General features: G+C 41.7%; 1 protein-coding gene across 8 annotated transcripts in view; it reads left to right on the top strand.

Moving 5' to 3' along the window:
• Positions 1–11,563: 11,563 nt before the first annotated feature.
• The window catches only part of LRRC6 (leucine rich repeat containing 6), a 94,855-nt gene continuing 83,119 nt past the window's right edge, over positions 11,564–23,299 (top strand). For 2 of the 8 annotated variants that reach the window (XM_025393939.1, XM_025393938.1), the window contains exon 1: positions 11,564–11,706. In XM_025393939.1, the coding sequence (XP_025249724.1) occupies positions 11,697–11,706 (10 nt within the window). In that variant the 5' untranslated portion in view covers positions 11,564–11,696. Of the gene's footprint in view, positions 12,638–23,299 lie in introns of all 8 variants that reach the window. The other 6 variants (XM_025393937.1, XM_025393936.1, XM_025393942.1 and 3 more) reach the window with 4 other exon arrangements.

The following is a 23,299-nucleotide window of genomic DNA, read 5'->3' as shown; positions in this document are numbered from 1 at the left end:
ATTGGAAACTTAATCCCCAATGCAACAGTGTTGAGAGCCGGGACCTTTATGAGGTAATCAGGTCATGAGGGCTCTATGCATTAATGCTGTTATTGCAGCATTTGAACCAGATTTGAGCCAAAACTTTGTTATTTACATGATATTAAGAATTAGGAAAAAAAGAATGAGAAATATGAGTGGTAATGGAGTAGATATAAGGATGTCACATTTTTATATTGCTTCATAGTTTACATGAAGTAACTTAGTATCCTAACTTAGTGGTAATTTAATGTCCTGTATGATTTATATCTGGCTTAAATACTCTCAGGAAAGCTAAGAAAACCATGCAGTTCCTGGAGGACTACTTCACAGTTGGTGTGTAATGGGCTCTGTGGTAAATTACCATACAGTTAATGCAGGTAAATATCGAAACCAAAAGCAGCATAATTTAGTGATCGAAAGCATGAGCTTTGGAGTCAGGCAGATTTGAGTTCAGGCCCTGGGCTCTTACCTTGGGCGAGTCACTTATCCCTTCAGCTTCCATTTCTTCATTTGTAAAACAGAAACAACAATGCCAACCACACAATGGGTTAGGATTAAACAGGAGAATGCACACGAAACTGGCAGCACCTGGTGAGAACTCATTGAAGGTGTGGGTCTGCCTACCGATGAGGGAACCTGTTACAGCAGCCTGTCTGAAGAGATGAGATGAGGCAACCCTTGCTCTGGGAAGGCAGAGTCACCTGGTATCATCAAAGTATGATAAGAAAAAAGACTCTCTGGAGAGCAGGGTAATAATGACTTCATTATTCTGCTAGAATGTAAGCTTCCAAAGGGCAGTGATCTTTTTCTATGTTATACATTGATGCCCCCAAGTGCTTAGAAAAGTGTCTGGCACAAAGTGGCTGTTCGGAAATTATACGTTGAATGAATGAATGAATGAATCATTTGCATTCTGATATTTGATCACTCATGTAAGCAGGCACTAAATGGAAATACCTATGTAAATATATATGGCCAAAATCTTAATATATTGTCAATATATTATCCTTTGTAATTTTTATTAGCTTTCCCTTCTTGATATCTGCTTTGCAACAGACTACAACTGGGAGTAGACTCCTTCATGTATTATTTTATTTAATTATTCATTCAGCAAATGTTTCCTGGTTCATTGAGTGTCTTCTGTGGGTGAGGCACTGTGCGTGGTGTTGGGGAAATTAAATTGGAAAAAGCAAAGTTTTCTGTCATCATGAAGTTCACAGTTCAGCAGAGACAGACTAGTGGTGGGATAGTTAATAAGTCAAACGTGATCAATGATACATAAAATACTAGCAATACAGGAGCCAGTGGGAGGACAGAGGCAGGCATCGAAAACTTAACATGTTCCAAATCTTTATTTATACACCTTCAAATCCATCCCTCCTCCATTCTTCCCCTTCAATCTTCATTTCAGGAAACACAGTCAGCAAGAAAGTAGGAGGCTTCATTGATTCCTCCTCTTTTCTCAATGTAAGTTCCAGGATCTCTTCTCTCAAAACTGTCCTAAATATCCCCACTTCCCTGTATCACTACTGCTCTCCTCCTAGTCCAGCTGACTCATGATCTACCTGGGTGTCTGCTGCAGAAGCTTCTTTCTTGCTCTCACTCCTCCCAGTCTTTCCACTCATACCCACCACCATAGCATAATCCAGGTTCCACAATGCAGTATTGTTGGAATACTGCATTCCACAATCCAATATTGTGGAAATGCTGCATTGTGTAGTAAAACAATATTTTAAAGATGTGAATTAGAACAAATCATCTCTAAACCATGTAAAGATGTCCCGTCCCATTTGGAATGACACCTTGTCTCCTTACAAACATGATTATTTGCTTCCTTCCCAACCCTTCCATTCCTCCCTGCTCCCCTGCCTCACCATGTTGGGCTCCTTTTTCTGTTCTTTGAGCAAACTAGGCTCTCCCAGTCTAATAATTTTTTGCATTTTTCTCTCTCTGGGAAAAAATCTTCCTTTGTTCTTCATATAACTGTTTCCTTCTCCTTCTCAGGTCTCACCCCAATTGTCATCTGTTCAGAGATGACATTTGATGACTGCCTTTGACTATGAAATCAGCTCTTCACTCTCATTCTGTCATCACTCTACTTTTCTTTCATAGCCCATGTCATCATCTTCAGTCTTCTCTTGTGGTATTTATGTGTTGACTCGTTCATTGTATGGTCACTCTGAATGAGTATAGAAACTTCAGCATGATCAAAATCTTTTCAATCTTGGCGACTGCTTTATTCCCAGCCCCCAGGGGCTCAATACTATTTGCTGGGGTGGGGGGAAATGGGTCATTGGATTAATAGGACCCTTATGTCCACCCAAATTAGAAATCTTTACACTAACTACACCATGTTCTTGAAACACAATTATTTGGGCACACACACATATTCAAGTAGGTGAGATACAGGGCAGGTGGAAAATTACATTAAAAGTAGAGTGCAGAATAAATATTGTCAGTCTTCTTCATTAAGGCAGTGAAAGCCTTGAAAATATGATTCTCTCTAAGCTGGAAGGGGCAAGTGTGAACTGTAGAAGATTTGTGGCTAAGACCTCTCTCTGCTTTTGGACAAATGGTGCCTAACAGAGCTGTGTGACAGAGAAAGGTGAGATCATTTTTAGCAGATGTCAGCCAACGTCAGAAGGGTTGACTGATGTGACAAAGTCTTTTCACAAAAAACTCAAATCAAAGAAGATGACTGACAGTGAAGTAAACATTTTAGAACTAGAGTAATTAGGAATATATTAGCAATTAAAATAAACTTATTATCATTAGCAAAACTGGCAGTTACTGGCAATTTCCCCAGGGGCCTCATTTCAAGTTCATCTTAGTTGATTATATTAAAAAGGATTAATGTGTTCAGAGATATGGTTTTAATTTTTGTGCATTTCATGTACTCACATCCCTATTCATAATTAGTTGAACTTAATGGTTCTGAAATAATAATCTTGTGGATACCACGTTTTCTATGAGTTGGACCCGGGTATTCTAACACTAAAACTGAATAAAGCTATTGTTTACTTACTTCTCAGAGAAAATTAAATTAGTTTCTTAGAATTATTAAATTAAATTAGATATGTTTCTTAGTTTTTTCCTCTATAATTTCTTTAGGCCTTTAGCACCTGCTACCACTTGTCTGCTAGGAAGTAACAGAAAATGACAAAAACCCTGGACTTAAAGCAAATAAACTGACCAAGTAAAAACTCTGAATACCACCCTTCTCAGATTAATAGGGTCTTCACTGTGTGGAAATGTGTGTGATGGATGAGACATCACATGGTAAGAGGGAAAGGATTGAACTCTCTATTTCCTTCACCCTTTGGTTCTTCTCTTCTCACAATGGGGAGGCTACTTTTTAGCATCACAAGACATCAGTGCTTTATCACTTAGCATTATTTGTTGCTAGCAATGAAAATGACCCTGGCAACAGAATCAAAAGGATTAGAAGAATATTGGGGAGCTCATATGAATTATGGAAATCTGAGTAGGTTTGTAGCAAATAATTTGTCCTTGACCAAAGAGAAAGACTGGCCTTTGTGATCAGTTTCTAGGAGGCAACTCTAGTGTCTTTATTTATCTGGGGACATTGGGTAACACTGGTTAGTCCAACAATGTGATTTAGGGGACTCATGTAGTCTTAGGGTGGGGATTTTCCATGCCAGAAAGACCAATCATGTAACTTAGTATGGGGGTGAGGGCTTTGGCTCACATGATATCAGTCAACCAAGCGACTGAGATTAACTACATGGACAATCAATCAGTCAATCAATTATGCCTATGTGATGAAACCCCAATAAAAAGTCTGGACAATGAAGCTCAGGTGAGCTTTCTTGGTTGGCAGTGTTCTATACCTGTGAGCAAACATTGGTGCTGGGAGAGTAATGTGTCCTGACTCCACGAGGAGAGAGCAACAAAAGCCTCTGGACTCTGCCCCATGTATCTCTTCATTTGGCTGATTTAATCTACATCCTTTTTCTTTAATAAACTGTAGCTGTTTCTGTAACAACTTCCAGGAAGTTCTGTGAGTTCATCTAGTGAACTGATGAAACTGAGGGTGGTTTTTCGAAATCCCTGAAATTGCAGTTGGTGTCAGAAGTGAAGGAAGTGTTGTATGGAGAAAGTGCCTTCTAAAACTTTGTAGTTGGTCTTAAAAATTTGCTGTAGCTGCACCAAAGCTTGCAATGGGCAAAAACCGGGGGTGCCATGGAGTGCCAAGAAGGTAGAATCAAGAGGCATATCAACCAGGTAAAACAGTCTGGCCAGGACACCATGGGGATGACTCCACTAATCTTTCTGTCTACAGGTGTTCCCTAAAGAGAAGACCTACATGACCTCACCATATGAGCAAAGTGAGGTCATGTATTCCCACACTGGCCATTCTTCCAGGGGTGGGAGGAAAATAGGAGGGGTCACTTTTAGCTTTTCCAGCAGAAAACTGGCAACTGGACTTGCCCTCCAAAGAGATCCAGGGGAAAAGACGCTGGGTACCAAACATGGCACATTCCTACTTCAAAAGTAGCACATGAGAAACTATCAATAGCAGCAAGATTCCATTTTGTGTTAGAGATACTCTATGCAGAAGAACCTGAAGGCTTGGTCTCCTCCTACTGAGGCTGTGTAGGGGCCAGAAACAATAGCTGCCTACCCCCAGGGACACTGGCAGGATGGAGCTGGGAGGCAAAGGAGAAGGCTGGACTGAGGGGCAAATAAGGAAACAGGTCAGGAGACCAAAAAGAACGAGGGAGGGCATGTTATTCTAGGTGCCCATCCAAGAGTAGCTGACCTGGTGGGAGGCTGTGCTGGCTGGGTTGTTCTGGGCACATTGAGGATATGCCTCAATGGGCTCAGAGGGGACCAAGGGGCGTCTTTAGCTCAATGATTTTCCAACCCTATTTTTGTGGAGTATCTTATGAGCTGGGTTCATGTGTTCCCCCTTCAACATCAAACAAAATCCAATACTTCTCTTTTCCCAGGTCTACATAGACAAGACATTGATTAGATTGTCTCAGTTCTCCTCAGGTTGGTCCTCATGGTCATTGACCCCTGATTCAACCTGAAAAGATCCTTTTTTATTTGTCCTGTATATTAGGATTTGTATAGAAGACTTAGGCTGCTAAATCAAAGCTCAAATACCTTGGAATCCAGCTGCTATTATGTGGATTTGATTTTTCCCCTCCAAATCTCATTTTTAAAATTTGATTCCCAGTGTTGGAGGTGGGGCCTAATGGTAGTGTTTGAGTTATTGGAGCAGATCCCTAATAAACAGATGAGTGCCTTCCCTTGGGGGTGAGTGCATTCTCGCTCTGTTAATACCAGAGAGAGTTGGTTGTTAAAAAGAGCCTTGTCTCTCTTGCCTCCTCTCTTGCCTTGTGGTCCCTGCACAGGCTAGCTCTCCATCATCCTCTGCCATGAGTGGAAGTGTCCTGAAGCCCTTACCAGATGCAGATGCCCAACCCTGAACTTTTCAGCCATCAGAATCATGAGCCAAATAAGTATTTTTTCTTTATAAATTACACAGCCTCATGTATTACTTTATAGCAACACAAAATGAGCTAAGACACTAGTTTGTTACCTACGTAAAGTGTCACCTTCTACTGGAGGAGTAATGTGTCCACACTGCTGACCTATCCCATTAAAAACAGTAGTGAAAGGGGCTTGTTCACTTCCCAAGTCAGTGTATTAAAATTAGTCCCATATTTAAAACAGATATTTGACTATATCTCATGATTCTGTGGGTCAAAAATTCTACCAGGGATCAGCTGGATGATTGTTCTGTTCCTTGTGGCATTGACAGTGGTCAGTCACTCAGTGATATTCAGCTGATGGATGAAATGGTTCAGAGAGTCCAAGACAGCATCAGTGATGTGTCTGGTGCCTTGGCAGGAAGGGCTGGAAGGCTGGGGCTGGGCTGCAGGGGGCGTCTACATTCCAGATGGAAAAAAAAGTTAATCTCTTATATTGGATGCAACAGATCTACTTAAGCAATGCTGCCCTCCTCCAGTTTTCTCTGCAAAACAGTTAAGTTTGATTTTTTTCAGATCTTTTTCACTATGTTGATACAAAGCAGACTGAATTTCTTTATCTGTAAGATGGAGACAGTAATTGTACCCACTTTTTAGGGTAACCATCTATGGATTGCTTTGTTTCAAAAAAAAAAAAAAGGAATAGTTGGCTGGGTGTGGTTCCTCACGTCTGTAATCCCAGCACTTTGGGAGACTGAGGCAGGTGGATAACGTGAGGTCAGGAGTTCAAGACCAATCTAACCAACATGGAGAAACCCCATCTCTACTAAAAATACAAAATTAGCCAGGCGTGGTGGTACATGCCTGTAATCCCAGCTACTTGGGAGGCCGAGGCAGGAGAATCTCTTGAACCCAGAAAGCAGAGGTTGCAGTGAGCCAAGATCACACCATTACACTCCAGCCTGGGCAACAAGAGTGAAACTCCGTCTCAAAAAAAAAAAAAAAAAGTTATTGGGTGCAAAAGGAATTGCAAAAACCGCAATTCCTGTTGCACCAACCTAAAAGCTCATACTGAGTATTTTCTACATGTTAAATACTCTTCTTAGTGTTTTACATGTAATGTGTCAATTAGTCCTCAAGGTGCCTGGTATATGGAAGGCACTCAATAAATACATGCTGATGGAAATAAAGAAGGAAGGAGGGAAGAAATGAACCAAGAAGGGAAGGAAGGAAGGGAGGGGGAAAAAAAAAGAAAGGAAGGAAGGGAAGAGAGGAGGGGGAAAGGGGTAAGAAAAAAGGGATAAGGGAACAGGAGGATGAAAGGAAGGAACTGAGACTTGTAGTGGTGCTGGTAAACTTGGGAGGTTGGTTTACCTTTCATAAAGTTGCAATGAAGAAACTTTTCTGAAGAAAAAAATGCAAAGTATGGTGTAATTCTAGTCACAATATTGGTTACACATCATAAAAATATGAACTTATATAAATTAAAATGAAAATAAAAAGAACTAAATTGCTTTCTAGGCCAATGTCCCTGGAATTTATCCAGCATAAAAGAAGTAGGAGGACTATTTTGCTGTTACTGGAATTAATGAAAAAAAACAAACTGTTTAAGATTTATTTTTTCTACTTGTATACATGAAATGTCACAACTGTTTTTTCAGGAAGCACAGCTCATCTTGTTATAGTTCCAAGAGTCAAAGAAATAAGTCTATTTGGACAACAATTGGCATAAACAGACACACGTCGCAACTCTTTAAACTCTTTCGTTCACTTTGAGTGAAATGAACTTGACTTACTTAAAGCTGTCACATTGTGATTTCCCGATTGTTCTCCCTGTCAGTGGACTGTGACAATCACAGCGCACTGTCCACATGTCCTTCATAGCCCCTGGGTCCTCTGTTTCTAAGAAACACAGTGGCTGTGATGTTGGGTTGAGGAAGGACACATCATAACCAGCCCAGCCTGGCCCATGACAAACTGCAAAGAAGAGATTGTTGATTTCCTTGCTTTCTCACCCAAAGCTTTTCTCTGCTTGTATCAGTCTGTTTTCATGCTGCTGATAAAGACATACCCAAGACTGGGCAATGTGCAAAAGAAAGAGGTTTAACTGGACTTACAGTTCCATGTGGCTGGGAAGGCCTCACAATCATGGCAGAAGGCAAGGAAGAGCAAGTCCCATCTTATGTGGATGTCAGCAGGCAAAGAGAAAAGCTTGTGCAGAGAAACTCCCAGTTTTAAAACCATCGGATCTTGTGAGATCCATTTACTACCACGAGAACAGCAAGAGAAAGACCCACCCCATGGTTTACCTCCCACCAGTTCCCTCCCACAACACGTGGGAATTATGGGCACTACAAGAGGAGAATTGGGTGGGGACACAGAGCCAAACACTGCTCCACCAGAGCGTCAGGACGATCTGTCAAGACCTTGCCTCTGGAACCAGATCTTATCCTAGATTTTGGTTAAAAGGTCCCAAGAAAAGGTACTGTCCAATGACCAGAGAATAAGGTACCCTTCCTGGTAAACGTGCTAGATCCCTTTACAGCAGGGACACCTCTGTGGTTGGTGATCCTACTGAAGTGACAAGATGTGGGCCTTACACCCAAGACAGCCAAGCTCTTGAAGAAATTGGCTCACTGACTCATTCATTCAATCATTCAACAAATATTTATTGAGCACCCAACGAGCGTCAGGAATTGTGCTGAGAGCTAGGATTCAGGGATGGAAACAAACAAACAACAACAACAAAATTTCCTCTCTGGCCTCGAGTAGCTCTCAGTCTAAAAAGTGATGCAGTATAGAATTCAGGTTTAGGCACAACATTCTGATTCACCATGCTTTAGTAAAATAGTATCACCGGGCTTTGGTTTCCTAATCTGTAATATGTTCATGACAATATGACCTCCTCGAGGGTTACTGTGAGAACTGAGTTAGTAATTTCAAAGTACATGGGCAGTGTTGAGCGCACAGTGATTAAAAATACCTTAGAGATTTTTCTCCAGTAGAATGACAGCCTCGTTGTTTATTCATTTATGAATGAATGAACAGAATGCTTGAGTCCCACAGATGTAAAATTTCACAGGAAAAAATTCAAGACACGTGTCCTAGTCTATTGGTACTTCTATAATGAAATATCTAAGACTAAGTCATTTATCAAGAATAAAAATTTATTTTTATTCTTGATAAAAGTCCAATATTGGAAGTCCAATATAAGGGCACTAGGCACCAGTTGCAGTAGCTCACGCCTATAATCTCAGCCCTTTAGGACGCCCAGGCGGGAGGATCCCTTGAGGCCAGGAGTTCAAGACCAGCCTGGGCAACATAGTGAGATCTTATCTCTACAAAAAAAAAAAAATTAAAAAAATATTAGCCAGACATGATGGTGCTCACACATAGTCCCAGCTACTTGGGAGGCTGAGGTGGGCGGACTGCTTGAGCTCAGGAGTTCAAGGCTGCAGTGAGCCATGATCACTGCACTTCATCCTGGGCGACACACTGAGACTCTGTGTCTAAAATAAAAATCAGGGTGCTGGTACGTTGGGTGCCTGATGAAGCCTGGTCTCCACACTTCCAAGACGGTGCCTCGTTGCTGCCTTCTTCTGAGGAAAGGAGCCCTCTGTCCTCACATGACAGAAGGGATAGAAAAGGCGAAAAGGGGTGAACTCCATTTGGCTAGCCCTTTTATAAGGGCATCTCATCCTATTCATGAGGGTGGAGCCCCTACAACTCAATCACCTCCTTAAGGCCATGCCTCTTAATACTGCGACACAGGGGATTAAATTTCAACATGAATTTTGGAAGGGACAAAAACATTCAAACCACAGCAGCCCCTTTGACAACTAGAGAGTTTAAGAGTAAGATTGAGAGTTCAAGAGTGATGAGAAAGAAAATAAACTTTCCATCTGAGGAATGGGAGCCCCCTTTAAATTATCAGGCCCAGAGAGGCACTGAAATGTGACAGCAGTCAAGTTCCAGTCAAGTTCCAATCCCATTAAGCTAAGTAATTGTTTCAAAGCTGCCTGCCATAATGTCTCTAGACTGAGTGTTACCACCGATGGCTATAAATTAACCTAACAATGCTGTACACTGGACATCATAACTCACTCCCCATAGTTTAACAACGTACAGCCAATAACTAATCAATGTTATTTCTGTAAACAAGTGAGAATTCCTAACAAGCAACTTTCGTTGTCACCCCTCTCCTGATTAGTCCTTTTTTCTTTAAAACTGGAGCCTCAACTTTGTTCCGCAGAGCACTTCCCAGTGTTTCCCAGGCTTCAGTCCTCAACCTTGGCCCAAATAAAACTCCCTACCTATATTAATTTTACCTCAGTTTCTTTTTTTAGGTCAACAATGAGTAGGTCTGAGAATGAGGATAGAAGCTTAGAGCCAACATATCAAACACCTGGGTTGCAATTGCTCTTGAGAACTATCTACGGTCTGGAGTGGCTCCCTTTGTCTCCTGATCCAGAGGCTGAGATCCTTTTTTTTTATTATTTTTTAAAATTTTTGTTAAGAGACATAGTTTCTTTGTGTCACCCAAGCTAGAGAGCAATGGCACAATCCTAGTTCACTGCAAGCTGAGATCCTTTATAGTAGGCCTGACCTCATGGCTCTGTCAGCTTAAAAACTAACCTTTCTACCCAGTAGCAGCTTCCTTCCAGAAGCTAGATCCTTTTTAGCCTTGATGAACCCCTTGTTGTTAAAATGCACAATTCAAGCACAGGCGTATCTGCTAAACTTGCCTGCTGCTCATAGCATTTTATCTCCTTTGTGAGTAATCAGACATCAGCATTCAGACCTGTCAGTGGCACAGCCACGGATGTTTACCCATATTGTCATCTTCATGTGGAAATAGAGAAGTTGCAGCTTTCGAAGGTGAAGTCATCTGTCTGATGCCACACAGTAATAAATCTGTGTATTTAATCTATGTTTCCAATGCCAGAGCTAATACTGTTCACCTCACACTAACCTGCTTTCAGAAAAATAATAGTGGATGTCAGGCAAGTTTATAGTTTGAGTGCCTTTTGGCCTCCTTGGAAATCCAAATATTTCACTCCTTAGAAATCCAAATATTCAGGGAAATAGTGCCTGAAATCCCACTCTTCCAGTTCAATTCCTTTGGCCTGGCATTTAAGGCCCCCATTACCCCCGATCTAAACTCTCATTCTTACTGTTTGAAGATCTCTTCTATCTAGCTCTCTTTATTGTCAAACTAATGTGTCTGCTTCCCCCCATCACCTCAGTCTGTTAGACTTTCCTGCCTCTCTGTCCAAGTTCATGAACTTGTCTCTACCTGGCAAACTCTAATAATTGCCAGCTGTAAATGCTTAACAGCTATTTGCTAGAAAAATTAATTTCTTTGCACTCAGCATTGCTCTAGGAATCTTCTTTTAAAATGCAAACATAATACACATATCAAGATAAGAAGCACGCACTCCATACTGTTTACGACGACTTTTGGAGAAGGGTCTGGGGAAACGTGAGGGGAGTGTGGGGCTGTAGGAGATATACTTCCTACATTTTACAATTAAGAGACTGGAGAATAGGGAAATTGATGGAGGGGGTAATGGGTGCCGTTTATGGAAAACTTGTTAGCCGGAAATGGGTGTTGGGGAGTGACTTTAAAAAACTGGACTATGACAATGACAACGAACCTTTATAGTGAGCCTGTTGATTTTATAGTGTCCTTCCTTCGTTCAAATTATCTAAAGCTTCACAGTGATCCTCTTAGGTTATTACTTCTCATCTTACAGATGTGGAAACTGAGGAGAAGTAAGTGTAAGGTCACGCCGCTGGTAGAGTAGAGGGCGAAATCCAGATCTCTTGGCTCTGGAAGCTTGAAATCAAACACAAAAAGGAAAAAGTCAAAGGCGGTCTGGAAGGCACAGGAAAGAGGAGCGTCCTGATTCTTTGTTCAGTCTGGACCAGTGGGAGAGGGAAGCAGTCTGTGGCAAGTCGGAGGTGGGACGAGGACGAAGACTGGGTTTGGGTTGGAGAGCCCCTGTCTGCTGAGACCCTTCACTGCAGTCTCCTCCGCTTGCTCCGCGGAGCTCAGGAAACGTGTCTTGGCCCCGCGCGGCCGCCGTAGAGTCCCCGTTGCCATGGCTCCCGAATTCCAATGGGGACGCGCTGAGGAGGGGAGCTGAAGGGTGAAAAGCGTCCTTCGGGGTCCGGGTCCGGCTTGCGGGGCCAGCGAACTGGAGAGGCGCCATGGGCTGGAGTAAGCCCCCCTCCACCTTCCGTCCTCGGTCGTTCCCCTTGTGGACATCGTCCCGGGTCCCGTGGGATCCTTGTCGCCGGCACCAGCCCCGCGCTGTCGGTTCCCCGGCGCCTGGGCGGACCCCAGCCCCACCCGGCCCTCCGCCCCGCAGCCCCGGCTGCGCTAGGTCCTCTGCAGACTGGCCGGGCAGCCTGGCCTTTTCCAGCTCAGGTTCCTAATCTGTAAAATGGGCGGGGCCGTGGGAAGCAGAGGAAGAGGCAGAAAGGCACTGGACTCCAGGAAAGGGGGTCGGGAAGGTGCAGGGTATTTGGCGTTAGACACACCGGGTTCCGGCCAAGCGGCTCCTTACTCGCTGTGAACGTGGGCCAGTCACTGTCTCCAAGCCGCAATCTTCGGACTCATTCCGGAAGGCAGTGTAGCCTAGCGGTGGAGGGTCCCGACTCTGGAGCCAGGGTTGAAGTCCTCCCTCTTCTTGTGACTTTGAGCGAGTGACTTCACCCCTTGGGCCTCAGCTTCTTCATCTCCAAAATAAAGGCAATCATAGTACTGTTTTAGACACAGTAAGTGTTATAAACGTGTTTTGTTGTTGTTATTTTTGTTTGAGACGGAGTCTTGCTCTGTCGCCAGGCTGGAGTGCAGCGGCGCGATCTCAGCTCACTGCAGCTTCCGCCTCCCAGGTTCAAGCAATTCTCCTGCCTCAGCCTCCTGAGTAGCTGGGATTACAGGCGTGCGCCACCACGCCAGGCTAATTTTTGTATTTTTAGTAGAGACGGGGTTTCGCCATATTGGCCAGGCTGGTCTCGAACTCCTGACCTCAGGTGATCCACCCGCCTGGGCCTCCCAAAGTGCTGGGATTACAGGCGTGAGCCACCGCGCCCGGTCGTAAACGTGTTTCTTAAAAAATATACTAACAGACTGCAAGGTGATGCGGGTAATTTATTTATGTTGGATGAACCATTTTGATATCAACAACGTTTTTGAGCTCCCCATATGGCAGTTTTGTACAGCTCCACCTAAACGATCACTTATCATTGTAAAAATGTCATAATTAACTTCTTTTTAAATCAAGAGACCGCTCCAGATGATGGGCTTTCTGCCCCGGAAAACCTGACAGCCTGCAAGTGGGAGGGGCGGGGTGGGGGGAGTGATTTGTAGATGTTAGAACTCCTTTCCTAAACCAGCTGCTGATAGTTCTTCCTCTCTTCTCAGGGCTGTTTCCCCATGCCCTGGTGTCACCCTAGTTGTTGTTGTTGTTGTTGTTGTTGTTGTTTCCTTCTTCTTCTCTTAGCTTTTTTATGTCGTGAATTTTCCTTTGCCCTCTTTCTCTGAGTCGCGTCCACTTTGACTTGTTAAATCATTAACTTCTCAGACTTGCATTGGAGTGTTTACCTTGAGTCAGGTATTCAATGCAGGAAACAGTGAGGAAGGAGACAGATGTAGACCTGCCCTCCTGGGGAGAGAGAAGACAAACACAAGCATGGTGGTTACAGCCGGGAGAGAGAGGGGTGCCTGCACCCTGAGGGCATGGGTGGGTGGAGGCTTCTCTGAGGAAGCGGTGCTGTCTGGAAGGGAAACAGGAAGGCACAGTGAATTGCCCAAAGGTGAGAAAGAGCAGGGCTTCTTGGTGGCTAATTGTCACTGACAGGAACTGGCGTGAGACAGAAAGAAGGAGTGGAGGGCAAAGAGAGAAGCAAGGCCTGACAGGTAGGCAGGGATCGGCTTATACAGGTTTTGTACTTAAGATTTAGAAATGTATCAAAAGAGCCACAGGGAAACCAAAAGGTTTTGTTCACGGGCATGGCTTGGCCCTGTAGGAGACTGAGTGGGAGACAGTAGTCTGAACTGAGGTCATGGCAGCAGGACAGATGACAAGCACTCCTCCAATGAGTAGCTCTGATGTGCCAGGCTTGGTTAACATGCTTTACCTTCATTCTCCTGTTTGATCTTCCCAGCAGCCTTTTAAGGCAGGGAAGGATTACTGACATCTCCATTTCTGAGGTGAGGCACAGAGAGTAAATCACATAGTAACTGTCAGCGCTGGGAACAGAACCCATGAAGATTTCCTCTGGGTCCTGCATTACACTGCACTGCCTCCCACAGGACTGAGGCTAAGTGGACAGATTTGAAAGATGTGGATGGAGAAAGTGGTCCTCTCTTGCTGTGCCACAAACCCTTTTTACGTGTTCTCTCTCTCCCGTGCTTCCCAATAAATGGCCTTCTGCCTCTTGCCAACATCTCCTGACTGCTCCTGTGTGCCCTTTTTTCCACTGCCTTTCCTGTATTTTCCAGAAAAATATGCAGGGATGTCATTAGTACAGGTTTTAGAGAGACCATGCTCAAAATATCATCTAGTGTACCTGTTCATTTTAGAGATGAGAAGGGGAACATTGATCCAGCCAATGTCACATCCCGTCAGTCAGGAGAGACGTTGGACCTAGGATATGAGCTTCTCGGCTTTCACTGCTCTTTCCACAGTTCTCAGCTTCCTACAGCTGAAGGAGAAATTTGGGCCCCTGAGAAAGGATGATAATAATAGCTCACTCACACTTATTGAGCTGCTTATTGCCTTCTAGTCAGTATTCTGAAAGTTTCTGTGTGTGTGTACTCATTGAATTCTCACAAAAATCTTTTGAGGTAGTCACTAGTATCATCGTATCCATTTTGCAGATGAGGAATCTGGAGCACAAAGAGGTTAAGCAGCGTGCCCAGTGTCACACAGTAAGTGGTATATCTGGGATGGTAAGCAGAGCCCACACTCTTGCATATGGTTGCTATATTGTCTCTTATGAGTAAGAGACAGTTTGGTGAGAAAAAGAGAGGTCATGGTGCAAATTCTCATGTAAAGTGGAAGAGGCTGCTATTTTTGGTGTTCGTGTCTGCTCAGGAGGACCAATACTGAGCCTGGGGATGGTGGCAAGAGGAAAATGAATTAGTTCCTCTCTGTGCATTTAATCTGGTGTGTATTGTGATTTAGAGAAGATCTAGGGTCTTTGTTTTTAAATTTTATATGATTGAATGCATTTTGTGTTACTGTGACACCTTTGTCATCTATGGATCTTCTTTGGTGAAATGACTTCAGGTATTTTGCCCATTTTATACATTGATTTGTTTTCTTATCATTGAGTTTTAAGAGTCCTCTATATATTCTGGATATAAGACATCAGATATATGATTTGCAAATATTTTCTCCCCATCTATGGCTTATATTTTCCTTCTCTTAATTATTTTGAAAGAAGTTTTAAATTTTGAGGTTTAATTTATTATTTTATAGATCTTGCTTTTGGTGTCATATCCAAGAAATCTTTGCTAAGTTTACATAGATTTTTCTCTTTTTTTTCCTAGAAATTTTATAATTTTTGGTTTTATACTATTCCATCATTCATTTGACTCAATTTTTGTATATGATGTGAGATGTAGATTAAATTGTTGTTGTTGTGTGTGTGTGTGTGTGTGTGTGTTTAATGTGGAAATCCAGTAGTACCAGCAACACTTGTTAAGGACTATGTTCTCTCCATTAAATTGAACCTTTGGATAAACCCGTAGCATGAATATGTGTGTTCTGGACTTTCTTTTCTGATTTACTGATTTATTTGTCTTCCTTTGTGCCAATTTCACACTCTCTTGATTACTGGAGCTTTGTAATAAGTAGTCTTGAAATCCAGTAGTGTTTTTCCTCTAAATTTTTTTTATCTATCAAAGTTGTTTTAGGTGTTCAGCTCCTTTGCATTTCTCTATGAATTTGAGTAGTATCTTGCCAATTTGTACAAAAATAAGTCTCCTGGGATTTTGACCTGGATTGTGTGAAATCGGTAGCTCAATTTGGGGAGAATGAGCATCTTAACAATATTGAATCTTCTGACCCCAAAACAAGGGATATATCTCCATTTATTTAGATCTTATAAAATGTCTACAATATTTTTGAAGTTTTCAATAGACAGACTTTGCACATATTTTTCTGATTTATCTCTAAGTACTTCATATTTTTGATGGCATTGTAAATGGTTAATATATAGAAGTATACTTGATTCTTTCATATAGATCTTATATTCTGCAATCTTGCCAAACTTTCCTGTTCAAGTAGCTTTTTATATGAATTCCATTTGATGTTCTCTGTAAACAGTCATATCATCCGCAAATAGAAATAATTCTACTTCTCTACTACGTGAATGCCTTTTTTTCCCCTTGCCTATTGCTAGAACCTTCAGTATAATGTTGAAGAGGAGAGAATGGATTTCCTGGCCTTTTTTCCTGATTCTTAGGGGAAAAGTCTTTCTCCACTCGATATAATATTGCTTATAGGTCTTTTATGGATGCTCCTTATCAAGTTGAGTTCCTTTTTATTTCTGGTTTTCCGAGTTGTTGTCTTTTTAAAATCAGGAATGGATGGTGGATTTTGTCAACTGCTGTTTTGCATCTCCTGACATTATCACTTTGTTAGTTTATTAATATTGTATGTCACATGGATTTCTGAGCATTATATCAACCTTGTATACATTGGATAATCCCCCCCTTAGTTATAATGTATAATCTTTGTATTACATTATTGGATTGGATTTGCTAACTTTTTTGCCTAGGATTTTTACATATGTGTTCATGAGGTACATGGGTCTGTAGTTTTCTTTTCTTGTAATGCATTTGATTGGTTGTAATTCTGGCCTTACAGAATATAATGGGAAGTATTTTTCCTTTTCAATTTTCTACAAGAGTTTGTGTATATGGGGTATTATTTTCCCCTAAGTTCTTGGTAGAAGTAGTCAAATGAGACATCTGTGCCATAGTTTTATTTGTGGAAAGAAAGGTGTTTAACTACATATCCAGTAGATACAGGGCTGTTCCGCTCATCTATATATTCTTGAGTGAGTTTTTGTAAGTTGTGTCTTTTAAGGGATTCACCCATTTAATTTAAGTTCTTAAATTTATTGGCATAAAGTTACTTATATTTTTTATCATTTTAATATCTGTAGAATACATATGCTGTCACCTCTCTCACTCCTAATATTGCCAATTTGTGTATTCTCTCTTTTTTGCTGATAAGTCTGACTAAAAGTTTACCAATTTTATTTTCTTAAAGAGCCAGCTTTGATCTTTATTGATTTTTCTCTGTTTTTTCCTGCTTTTCATTTCATTGATTTCTGTTATAATCTTCATAATTTACTTTCTTCTGCTTATTTTGGATTTTATTTGTTCTTTTTCTAGATCCTTAAAGTGGAAGCCAATATTCGATACCTTTTTTATTCCTACTATAAGTATTTAATGCTATACATTTACCGCTAAGTAATGTTTTAGCTGTATCCCGTAAATTTTGATATGTAGCTTTTTTGTGTGTGATTTTTAATTCTGTTCAAAATACTTTCTAATTTTCCTTTTTATTTCCTTATGCCCAAGTTTAAAAAATTACTTTTGTATGGTTTGTATAGATTTTTAGTTATTTTGGGCTAGAGGGTAAACCCTGTTTTATTACTCTATTATGTCCAGAACCTGATGTCACTGCTAATCTTATGATGAAGTACTGGTCCTAGCCCTCAGCTTTCTCTGTCCTCTGGTTTCAGGAAATGAAAACCTCTTCATAGTGCTCCCAATGCGGTCCTCTGGTTTTACACTTCCTCTGTCAGCCTTTCCTGATTAGTTGTGTCTAGCAGCAGCCTTTATACGATACAATATAATTGTTCTTTAAGTTACTGTTTCTCTCACATTTCTCTAACACCTGACATGTTACACTTACTAGTACATTCCCTTCTGCTTGTATCCTATCTCTGTTCAACACCAGGGCAAGTCTTTACAACTACATATCTGCCTTGGGCCAGTAACTATCTATGTTCTGCCTACCAGGAATAACAGTGTCCTTGCCACTCTGGCAACCTGTAATCTGACTCCAAAATCCTATCTTCATTAGCATCTGCTTTCATGCACCACTTCTGGTATCAACTCTTTCAGGTTGGGCTCCTCAAGAAGCTGAAATCTAGGTGGGAATTAGCATGCAGGAGGTTTATTAGGGAGCATCGTTGGGGTGGGTAGGAAAGAAATCAAAATAGAGCAGAGGGAGAAGTTGGGCTGTGATGCATCTAACAAAGGCCTTAGGAAACCAACCAGGAGATCTGAACTTGGAATGAACCTTCTGACTTGCCCAAGTTGGGGTGAAGAACTGGGTCTTTACAGCCCCTACATTAACCAGTCATTGAATGTGGACTTTCCCGGGAAAGGAAAGGGCATGACCTTGGTTGAACAATCTCTTCAGCTGAGGCAGCTCAGGAAGAAGGTGGGCAGCCCAGGGCTGTCTGTCAATAAAGCCCCCAGCAGCTAGAGGAATTAATCCTTCAGTTTTGAAGAGGGACCTGAGAAGTGCATCATGTCATCCACGATGGCCTGAGATGCCCTTTCCTGGTTTATCTAACAAACATCTACTCATATTTCAAGATTCAACTCAGGGCCAGGCGCAGTGGCTCACGCCTGTAATCCCAGGACTTTGGGAGGCCGAGGTGGGTGGAACACGAGCTCAAGAGATCGAGACCATCGTGGCTCGATTTCTATTAAGAGACCCCGTCTCTATTAAAAATACAAAAAAAAAAAAAATTAGCTGGGCGTGGTGGCGGGTGCCTGTAGTCCCAGCTACTCGAGAGGCTGAGGCAGGAGAATGGTGTGAACCTGGGAGGCGGAGCTTGCTTTTAGCGCCGCTGCACTCCAGCCTGGGCGACAGAGCGAGACTCCGTCTCAAAAAAAAAAAAAAAAAAAAAAAAGATTTAGCTCAGACTCCTCCTCCATGAAGCTTCTTCTGACCTCCCTTTTCTCAGTAGCACCGATCACTCTCCTGCACACTCATCATACTTTCTATGTGGTTCTCTCAGTGCCCCATAGCACTTAGTGCTTCTGAGTAGCACACTCTACTAAGTAGTCCCTAAAGATATCACTAGACTGGGGTGCCATATGGCTGTTGCCGCAAATTATGATGAGCCTGGGTCAGCAAGAAAAGACAGGCAAGTGTACAATCCTGCTTTTAAGAGTTTCCATTGAAAATGGTTAAAAAATGTTTTAGATGCTGCAAGAGGTGACCTTCACCCGTTTGTAACCCCTTCATTCTATTAAATCTCAATTTCATGTACATATCTGATAGGTCTTTCAAGATGTCTGAAAATGCTACAAAATCTTCAATAAATACATATTGGTTGATTTTATTCTAATCTAGCAGGGAAAAAGAGTTGCTTACAAAACATGATGTAAAGCCTGAAGGAATGAACACTCAATTATTGGCTTTGGGAGTTTTTAGAACTTTGCTCAATGTAATGAAAAACTTTAGAAGCAAACACAGCAGGATAGCCTCCAGTGTCCCAGAAACCTCCTCAGCGTGCCCTCTGTCCCTGCTCCCTGCAAAGTCATTTTACTGATACACCCTCAAATTTTGGAGAACCCATTCATATTAATGAATTGGAAAGAAACTTACGTGAGCTGGATGTGTTTTGATTAAACCCTTGGATCCCTTCACCGCATCTTTTAGTGAGGGGAGTATGCATCTGTGGTTGAAGCTGTCAATATCCTTCATCAAGTACTTATTTCTCCAGTCATGCAGGTATTGGTTAGCACTCACCCATCTGCATCTTATATTTTGCTATTTGAAATTTCCTAAAATAAGGAAGTGAAAGCAGTATGTTTTATATTGTGCCTTGGCATATTTTTCTTCCATACCACATAATAGGTACTATAATACCGTTTCTCTTGAAATAGTCTTATGATAACATATTAATGTTTCCAAAGCATTTTATTATTTATTTATTTATTTACATACTTACAGAAAAAGGGAACTAACATTTATTGACCAATGACTGTATACCAGGCACTGTGCTAAGGGCTTTACTTAATTATTTAATCCTCAAAAAAATTTTAAGAAATAATTACTAACATTATCTCCAGTTTACAGATGAGAAAACTGAAAATAGATGAACAGTTTTGCCCAAATCTGTGTATCATAAACAGGTAGAGAATGGTGGGGCAAAGATTTGACATCATCTTTTCATGACAACACTACACACCGCATCCCTTAGGTTACGTTCTGGTTCTAAATTATAGCACAAGTTCATTCTAAGTCCTTAGCTCTCCAGGGCTCTTTACCGTGGACTCAGACTTGCCTAGCTTTTTTATATTTCCCGATTCCTTCAATGCTTTGCTCTAGCCATAATGAATGCCACATAATTTACGGAATCCTCTATGGCCTCTCTTCTTCTGAGCTTGCTTCTTGGAATTGTCTTTTATCTGCTCCATTCTCTTGAATAATCTTACTCATCCTCCATGTCTCAGCTGAAGATAGGGGCCTTTCCATCTTCTCCGAAGACTGGATTAGAAGCTCTGGGTATCCCAGACCATCCACATGACCCCAGTGGTATGCACACCGTACTTCTTTTCTGCCTGTTCTACCAGGCAACCTCCATGAAAGTAAGGACTGTCTGCCATTGTGTCTACAACATCATTACTGAAGGTATGTTCACTATATTCTTGCTGCAAAGTGAATGAAGATACCCTTGCTCCCTGGCCTTTGCACTGTGCTGTTTCTTCTGCTCCACTCTCTTCCTTTTTTCTGGTTAATTCTCATGTGTGCTGTGTATCTCTGTCAACATTCCCTGCTTCTGAAGCTGCAGCTGGGTTGGGTGCTCCTCCTAGGTGTTTCACAGTATCCAGCTCTTCTCTCAAGCTCATCATTCATCTTGCACTGTTGTCACTGCCTTTTATTAATTCTGGACTGAAAATTCCTCGAGGGCAGAGTTTATATCTTTTTTTATTTAACTTTTTAATTTTGTTTTCATTTGACACATTATTGTACATATTTATGGGATACATTGTGATGTTTCCATACATATACTGTATAGTAATCAGATCAGGGTAATTAGCATATCCATTATCTAAAACATTTATCATTTCTTTGTGTTGGAAACTTTCAATATAGTCCTTCTAGCTATTCCAAACTGTGTATTATTGTTTTTAATTTTATATTCAGAGGATACATGTGCAGGTTTGTTACATGGGTATATTGGATGATGCTGGGGTCTGAGCTTCAAGTGAACCCCTCACCCAAATAGTGAACATAGTACCCAGTAGGTCATTTTTCAACCCTTCCCTCCCCTCCTTCCTCCATTTTGGAATCCCTAGTGTCTATTGTTTCCATCTTTATGTCCTTGTGTACCCACTGTTTAGCTCCCACTTGTAAGTGAGAACATGCGGTATTTGATTTTCTGTTTGTGCATGAATTCACTTAGGATAATGACCTCCAGCTGTATCCATGTTGCTGCCAAGGACATGTTTTTTTTTTTTTTTTTTTATGGCTGCATAGTATTCCATGGTGTATGTGTACCAGATTTTCTCTATCCAATCCGCTGTTGATGGGGACTTGGGTTGAATACATGACTCTGATATTGTGAATAGTGCTGCAGTAGCACACGAGTACAGGTGTCTTTGTGACTGAATGATTGATTTTCCTTTGGGTAGATACCCAGTAGTGAGATTGTTGGGTTGAATGTTCATTCTGTTTTTAGTTCTTTGAGAAATCTCCATTCTGTTTTCCATAGGGGTTGAACTGATTTGCATTCCCACCAACAGAGTATAAGTGTTCCCTTTTCTCTGGATCCTTGCCAACATCTATTATTTTATGACTTTCATAATAATAGCCATTCTGACTGGTGTGAGATGGTATCTCATTGTAGTTTTAATTTGCATCTCTCTGATGACTAGTGATGTGGAGCTTTTTTTTATGTTTGTTGGGCACTTGTATGTCTTCCCAAAGCATTTTTAAATCTCTAGAATAATCTCACGTAAGTGCAGTGCTATATTATTTGGAGTAGAAATTTCTAAAGGCGAATAATGCTCCTTGGACTTAAAGAATGTTTGCTCTAAATTAGATAGTCTATAAAACTGAAAATGCTTTCCTGTTCAAAAGCATGAAACACTATAATCTCCATGCACCATGTAGATATCTTTATACATTTCTTCTTGGGAGCTCTGGTTTTTGTTCTGATGTTTGCCATTACAGGTGAAGCAGCATTGGGTAACAACAATTTCCTCCATGCTATAAAATGGTAAGCCACATGGCAGTTTGCTTGTGATAGGAGAGTTTAGAAAAGGTCCACTGGGAAATTCCAGATCTTCACAGTTCTATCCTCCTCTGTGATTCTCCATTTTCTTTTAATGTATCCTAATTGTATATAATCATTGCTGTCCAGGCAAACGTCTCTGTTGTGCCTCTTCTTTCCTTTGTGTGTGTGTGTAATTTAGTTATTCATGCTAAGGGAGGTTCCCTAAACTCCACCTCTTTAAACTAATAGGGATTTTTCTCATCTTCAGTCTCATGGTTAGAACATATGAATCAACATAATTATTTCCTAATATCTACATGCCTTCAAAAGAGAAGATCTGACAGTTGCATAAAGTTGTCGATTTTACACACATAATACCTTGATGAAGAGAGTTTCTTAGCTAGTCGCAGTGGCTCACACCTATAATCCCAGTACTTTGGGAAGCCAAGGCAGGTGGATCGCTTGAGTCCAGGAGTCTGAGACCAACATGGGTACCATGGTGAAACCCTGTCTTTACAAAAAAAAAAAAAAAAAAAATTGGTGTGGTGGCATATGCCTGTAGTTCCAGCTACTCAGGAGGCAGAGGTAGGAGGATCCCTTGATCCTGGGCTGCAGTGAACCATAATTGTGCCACTGCACCCCAGCCTGGGTGACAGAGTGAGACCCTGTCTCAACAGAAGAAAAAAAGAGTTTCTTAAATGTTCAGAGGTATAGCAAAAGAATACTAAAAGGATATTTGGTATTGGTAGAAACTTTGTCAACCCTGCAAATCTTTAAGAGTGGGCAATTTGGAAAAGTGTAGAGTATAGACTAAGGGCACCTGTGATACCTTCAGAGTGTAGACTAGAGGTGCCTGTGACACCTTGAGCAGCCCTGCAAGTCAGAAAGTCCAACATGGCAATATGAGGCCAGAGACCAAGTGATGCTTAGGATGCTATCAGAAGTCCCCTGAACACATTCGACTTAAGCGTGGATGACAGCTCCTTTGGAATTCAAATTAGGTTATATCTTCAATATGGATACAAAACTAAGACTTCAACCAGAATCTGAGGCAAGAGTATAAGTAAAGGCCTATGTATCAAGTTATAAACCAAACTGCTAAATAAAATACGTCTCCCTCCCTTAACTAGTATACTTTCATAACAACCCAAGGGCTGCATTTCCTATGCTGGAGTTCTATGACAGAGCATGGTGGCTTGGGGAAATCTTGCCGTCTGGCCCTCTCTTCCCTTTTCTTCCCATCTCTGACTCTATCCTGTCCCCTCACGCCCATGTATGAGCATGGACACTTCAGCCTAGACATCCATGCCATCCACCTCCCTGACAAACAGCTGATCCTTGGACACCCCTAGGCATTGGGATATGTACCTGATGTCATGGTCTGTCTTCAGGAATGAACCTGGAGAAACTGCCATTGCAAGGTTTGGAGTAAGGCTTGGAGCCCCTTGGACAGAGAATCCCATCATTCCCTCCATGGATCATGGTCCAGAGAGGAAGACTTGGGCCCTGGATGGGCACGTCCTCCTGGCCCCATGGACTCC

The sequence above is a fragment of the Theropithecus gelada genome, chromosome 8 (assembly GCF_003255815.1).
Source record: "Theropithecus gelada isolate Dixy chromosome 8, Tgel_1.0, whole genome shotgun sequence".
Lineage (NCBI taxonomy): Eukaryota > Metazoa > Chordata > Mammalia > Primates > Cercopithecidae > Theropithecus > Theropithecus gelada.
This window is presented reverse-complemented; position numbering and strand designations above follow the sequence as displayed.